The sequence below is a fragment of the Schistocerca americana genome, chromosome 1 (assembly GCF_021461395.2).
Source record: "Schistocerca americana isolate TAMUIC-IGC-003095 chromosome 1, iqSchAmer2.1, whole genome shotgun sequence".
Taxonomy (NCBI): Eukaryota; Metazoa; Arthropoda; class Insecta; order Orthoptera; family Acrididae; genus Schistocerca; species Schistocerca americana.
The window spans coordinates 348,905,412-348,912,420 of NC_060119.1; the positions used below are offsets into that span (position 1 = coordinate 348,905,412).

Sequence of the window (7,009 nt, forward strand, 5' to 3'; positions counted from 1 at the left end):
AAAGTTAGGCGGGAGGTGAGAAAAATTGGATTTCATGGTCTAGTGGCTGCTCATAAGCCAAACGTCATGCCGGTAAATGCCAGACGACGTCTCGCTCGGTGTCAGGTGCGTAAACATTGGATGATTGAACAATGGGAAAACGTTTTGTGGAGTGATGAATCACGGTACACAATGTGGCAAACCGATGGCAGAATGTGGGTATGGCGAATGCCTGGCGAACGTTATCTGCCAGTGTGTGTAGTGCCAACAGTAAAATTTGGTGGCGATGGTGCGGTTGTGTTTTTCATGGAGGGGCTTGCACCCGTTGTTGTTTCACATGGCACTGTCACAGCACAGACCTACATTGATGTTTAAACACCTTTCTTCCCACTGTTGAAGAGCAGTTCAGGGATGGCAATTGCATCTTTCAACCCAATCGAGCACCAGTTCATAATGCAGGGCCTGTAGGGGAGTGGTCACATGAAAATAACACCCCTGTAATGGACTGTCCTGCATGGAGTCCTGACCTGAATCCTATAGAACATCTTAGGGATGTTTTGGAACGCCAACTTAGTGCCAGGCCTTACTGACCGACATCAATACCCCTCCTCAGTGCAGCACTCCATGAAGAATGGGCTGCCGTTCCTCAAGAAAACTTCCAGCACCTGATTGAACGTATGCCTATGAGAGTGGAAGCTGTCATCAAGGCTAAGGGTGGGCCAACACCATACTGAATTCCACCATTACTGATGGAGGGTGCCACAAACTTGTAAGTCATCTTCAGCCAGGTGTCCAGATACTTTTGATCACATAGTGTATCACCTGAACTCTCCAATTATTTGGTACAACACAGAACAGATATCTGTGGAACTCTCTGAGCAATTAGAGAGGATCTACTGACTATGTTTGCAACCATAAAACTTAAAAAGGGAGAAAAAAGTAAAACTGAAAAAGGAAGAAATCAAAGCATTCCAGAGAGACAGTCATGGTCCTAAAAAGACAAAAAAATTGCTTTGAGCGCAGTACACAATCCTTCATCATGTATATTAGAAACAAAAGGGGTGACAAAATAAGTAAACCTCAATTAATATTTGACCAACAATACAATGAGCAGTATTGAAAGAGCTAATAGGGAACTCTATTATTCAAAGACCACACGGAAATAGCGGAAGAAATATTACAACAAATATTACAAGAAAATATTTTGGCATCTTATTGATAACTATAGTCACTGCATTTAGTATACACCAAAAAAATTCAAACAACACAAAGAATGCATTTTTGAAATTTAGAATGGAAGTAATTTCCAAGAAATAAATACTTGTGTGGACATGGCACATACAAGGATATCCAAGTACAGCAGGACTGATAGAAAGGCTGTTTCAGAAGAAATGTTGATAGGGAAAAAAATATGGAAAGAAACAAGAACCTGGTGTGAAGATTACGAAAAGGGGTTGTGTTGGAACCTTGCATCTAGCTTTAGCACACCAAGAAATTTTTTTTAATAATGTGTAACATTGAATACAATTTTCACATTCCCACATTATATAAGTCAAGTGGCAATTAAAACTCACTTCGGAACTCAGTTTTTTTGTTTTTTTTTGTTACATTCCTTTAATATTATCCTTGCAACTATTCTAATTATTGAATAAAACTACCTTGCAGTTTTTTTACAGGAAAATTGGAAAATCACTTGCGGTTGGGGAGTTAAATGATATTTTGTTCAGTGTAAATGGAGCTGAAAAATAAGTGTTACATAATTAAATTGTGCTAGTGTGTGAAATATTGTCAATTGAGTAGGAAGTAAAAAGAAAAAGAAACAGGAATGAATATTTTTAAAGAATTTTACAGTACGGGGAAGGAAGGACAGGAATGAAAAATGGGGGCTGTTTTCATAAACAGTATCTTTCCACTCTGATAATAAGGTAGATTTTTTAGTAATGATAACTGATCTTTGCTTTTGGAAATTTGATGATGTCTATATATGGAATTCTCATATTTCCATAATCTAAGAATTGACAAGAGCCTTTTTATTTATTTATTTTATTAATACATTTTATTTACAATCTATTGGCATAGGAAAGAAAACGTATCATTAGCTATCTTTGTGATCAGCAATATCATACCAGTTGAATGCAATGTAATAGCATGACAGTTGTTATTGCTGTAAAAGTGTCCTAGTTGTGAATTTATGATATCTGGGAAGCAGAAATTTGCATTATCATCATTTTTTCATATATGCATGTATCATATAATATTTTTGTACTTCAGTTTTTGTTCTTTCTGATAGATATTTTGCCACTTCCTTGTTTCAGTCTGCCAGTAATGTGTTCATTATTATGATAGTAGTAGTAATAGTTGTATGAATATTTTATTTTCATATCTGTATTGCATATCTCACTATTATTTTCCTCTTTGTTTTATAGTAACCATCTAACATCTAATGACAAATTGCATAATTGTGTGACAGTGACACATCATAATCGGAATAAAAAATAGGTTAAATTATTCCTCCTCTCATGATTTTCTCCACAAAATTTAGCTATAAAGCTTTTTCCCATACTGCAACTTCAGGATTCTCCATTAGCTTAAATAGTAATCTATGTGTATTTATATCATTTTTATTTATTATTTTGCCAACATGCACAGCTTTATCAAGCAAACTGCAGTATGACTCTAAGCTCACAGTGTTCAGGCATACATGGGTTAAGAACATGCTTATCAGATTCTGGTTTGTGACATACTACCTGACAATAAAGCTGTTTTTGTAGTTATCCAATAATATTGTTTTCCTTTCATGTACAATAACTAATCACACACACAATTTGTTTCAGAATTATCTTCAACCATTTCAGTCATCACAGCTGTTCTTTAACTACCTCTCAGAACTTATAAGCACTATCCAGTCTGGTTCGTCACTTCTGTTGCGGAGTCGGAAATGTGGTAAGTGCCTGATGGTATATGTTAATGTAATTGGTTTATAAATGATGAGTAACCCAAGAGGAATATAAAAAAGATAAATAAGAAGTTAGATGAAGAACCCAATAAAAATATTTTGTTTGTTACTGTATTATTTAAATTTTTATATTAATGTTTTATTCTGCTTAGTATGTTTATTTTTACCTGACTTAAGAGTACCATTTTATTCATCTGTGCATTTCTGTCCATGTCTTTGTCAACCCTCCCTCCCACCACGCTCACTGTTACAAACATTCTTAATACGTTCTCTCTTTGTATTTTCAGGTTCAGAGTGCAGTAGTGAGTTGAGTCTGTCAGCCCAAAACACTTTGCTTGCCACAGAGGATAGTTCATCAACTCCACGCAGAATTGTCTGCAAACTGGATGACAGACAAATGAGCATTGACTCTAGACAACTGTATGATCCAGATTCTCTGTGGCGCAGAAAAAGACACAGGTAATTGTTTTTCTTGTTGATCATTTGGAACCTTATTTCTGTGAATGTGGTGATACTGTATTTTCCAAAGTATATTAAATTATTAACTATGACAATGGACTATTTGTTTATTTTCATGTAGAAGGGTAGCTTTCTATGAACTACACATACATCTTGATTTATATTATTGTGGATAGTATGGCAAATTTAAGTTACATCACTTCAAAAACTCGAATAAACATGAGTATAACAAGTTGGTTGATTTGCATGTTGTCAGTAACTATTCAGATAGTCTACTCTGAAGGTTTAAATAAAATGAATAAAACTACAACAGAAATTGTGATATGAGAGTTGCATTTTACAACAGAAAAATGTTAATATTGAAGTTAACAATGAAATTAATAAAAATTAGGAAACTAATCAAATAAGCTCTGACACATCGTGAAAACTAAACATTTTAAGGAACATATTGAACCATTTGAAATCGATATGGGGTTAAGATAAAGGGTGTCTTGTTCTTGTTGGTGTACAATTTATTACTGGAAAAAGCGATTACGAGATCACAAAGTTAAAGAAAAGGCAACAATTTTTGGTAGGTCTCTCTTTACTGCATAACATTTGCTGACAGCATTTCACTCCTATCTAGGAATGGTCAGCAATCAAAACTTATCACAAATTCACTGAAATTATGGCAAAAACCACATGCTAAATTTCATAGAAAGAGGTTATGTGGTCTGTTCAAAAAATTCCGGAACATTGATAATTTTACACCAACGGTGCATTAGAGTGAAATGGGGTTGGCATCCTTGCACACACCTGTGTTTATTGTGTAACTGCCAGAAGTTTCATTGTTGTATGTCTGGTAGCTATTGTTCAGTGCTGTATTGTCGTATGATTTGCAAATTTCAAGGTGACAGAGTTGGAGGAGCGTCTGCATTAAATTTTGTTTGAAACTGAAGAAAACATTTAAAGAGACACACTAAATGATGCATGAAGCCTATGGTGATGAGTGCCTAATCCGTATGTGGTTTTATGAGTAGTACACACAGTTTAAAAATGGCTGGGCTGAAGTTAAAAGTGACCCTCATTTAGGACGCCCTTCGAGGTCTACTCATGTCAGGAATATCAATGAAATTGTGCATGCCAGACAAAGACTGACTGTCCGAGAGACTGCAAAGCAATGTAACATTTCAGTTGGATCATGTTATGAAATACTGACACAGCACCTTGGAATGCATCATGTTGCTGCCAAGTTCGTTTCACAGCTCATCGGCCAAGACCAGAAAGACCTTCGCCTTGCAATTTATGAAGAGCTTTTGGATCACGCAAATGAGGTGCTTCTTGGGAGAAGCACAACTGGTGATGAAACATGGTTCTATGTTATGATGTTGAGACCAAAGTTCAATCTTTACAATGGATTGGGAAAGGTTCTCCAAGACCAAAAAAATCTCGTCAGGTCAGGTGAGATGTCAAAGCCATGCTGATAGTTTTCTTTGACTTAGAAGGATTAGTTCATCATGAATTCATGCCACAGTGAGAGACTGTTAGTTGATGGTGCTATTGTCGCCTGTGAGAGAAAATGAGAAAGAGATGGTCTGAAATGTGGTGAGACAATTTAAGGCTCTTGCATCACGAAAATGCACCCTCACCTTCATCCCTGTTAGTGCGTGACTATTGCACAAAGAACAAAATCGCTGTGCTCCCTCATCCTCATCGTTCTCCAGACATGGGCCCTGCAGACCTTTTTATTTATTTATTTATTTATTTATTTTTATTTCCAAAGTTGAAAACCCTGTTGGAAGGATGAGGGTTTGCAACGATAGATGAAATAAAAGAATATTCGCACACTGCACTTAACGCAGTCTAGCAAGTGGTGTACCAAGACTGCTTCTGGAAGTGGAAATGACATTGGGAATGGTGTATTAATTGTGAAAGAGAGTATTTCAAAGGCCGCCATGCACAATAAGTAAAAGGTAGATGTAGAAAAATTTTGTGGTCAATATTCCAGAATTTTTTGAACAGACCTTGTATATGGAAGTGGTCATAACAGATCAATTCAATTGACAATAACCTTGAAATTGAGTGCCTTAAACTCAGATCAACCAAACATTCTAGTAATAATATTTGAGAATGTCTCCCAAGTGTGCTGTACAAGTATTGGATGAAATTATTGACCCAGTGGGACTAAATTAACAAGTTAATAATGATATCATCTGCAGACTAAATAAAAAATCTATAGTGCCAAGGTGGGGTGGCTTGAGTGTCTCCGTGATATAGATAGCTGTATTGTAGGTGCAGCCACAATAGAATTGTATATGTGGAGATGGTACACAAACACATGGTTCATGAAGAGGGGCAGCAGCCTTTACATTAGTTGCAGGGGCAACAGTGTGTATGATTGACTGATCTGGCCTTGTAACATTAACCAACACGGCTTCTGTGAATGGCTGAAATAAGAGGAAACCACGACCATTATTTTTCCCCCCATTTGGATCTCAGGGCAGTGACTGCTAGGAGGATATCATCATCAAGAAAAACAAAACTAGCATTCTACAGATTCAAGTGTGGAATGTTAGATCCCTTAACCAGGAAGATTGGTTAGAGAATTTAAAAAGGGAAAGGGGTAAGTTGAAGTTAGGTGTAGTGGAAGTTAGTGAAGTGTGGTGGCAAGATGAGCAGAACATTTAGTCTGGTGAGTACAGGGTTGTAAATACAAAATCAAATAGATCTAATACAATATATAAAAATAAATAGTTTTTTTGTGTGTTAATCTTATATTCATTCCTGTACCATTCATCTAATAATGATGAAACTTTCTTAAATAAAAGGTTTCTGAATATCAGTATATTTATAAAAATCAATGTATCTACATGCATACATTCCGCATATATTTCTAAACCACTAGATCAATAGGGTGGGGATAGATGTGACTCAGTATCATAACTCAGAAATATCTGGAGCAGTTTCCTCCAAATACATGACCCACTATGCATGTTACTTTTACAACAGTACTGATGGGTGGGTGCTGGGGTGGGCTGGGGTGACATGTAAAATTACGCAATAATAACCAATATAGTGTAGAATTGATAGTTTTAACTGTAGAGAGGCCCATTGATGATGTTTCACCTGCAGGCGAGCGCGCGCATGTGTGTGTGTGTGTGTGTGTGTGTGTGTGTGTAAAAGTAATTTCTATAAACTTGTCTCATCACTTGCCATTTCTAAAAACATTACTGTAACGGTAAGATACCTGTGCACCCTAATGGCAGAGGATGGGAGTGAAAAGCTGCAAGAAGCATAACTCAAGGATACCTGAAGCAATTTCAACCAAATTTGGTATAAGCATGACTCATTTTTATAAAAGGAGTGGGGGGTTTAAATACCCCTACTACCCATGGGGTTAGGGTGGGGATGAGAAGTGACATGTAAAAATGTTATAAAATGATCTCTTGGTATTTCTTTCCAGTATTTATTTGAATTCGATTGTTATAAAAATATGAAGCACAATTCGTCTTTTATTTATGCTGTTTATTGTCTGAACCAGGTTGCGAGAATGAAAACACTGCAGCGAACCAACAATTTTGTCAGTGCGTTTTGAGACCGAATATCATGCCACACGGCTGAATAGCACTGATAAAT

The 7,009-nt window shown here is 36.5% G+C and overlaps 1 protein-coding gene across 2 annotated transcripts in view; it reads left to right on the plus strand.

The window, feature by feature from the left end:
- LOC124599534 (A-kinase anchor protein 10, mitochondrial) overlaps positions 1–7,009 on the plus strand; it is a 118,507-nt gene that overhangs the window by 57,882 nt on the left and 53,616 nt on the right. For both annotated transcript variants that reach the window (XM_047136086.1, XM_047136085.1), the window contains exons 7-8: positions 2,814–2,922; positions 3,223–3,394. In XM_047136086.1, the coding sequence (XP_046992042.1) occupies positions 2,814–2,922; positions 3,223–3,394 (281 nt within the window). The remainder of the gene's footprint in view (positions 1–2,813; positions 2,923–3,222; positions 3,395–7,009) is intronic.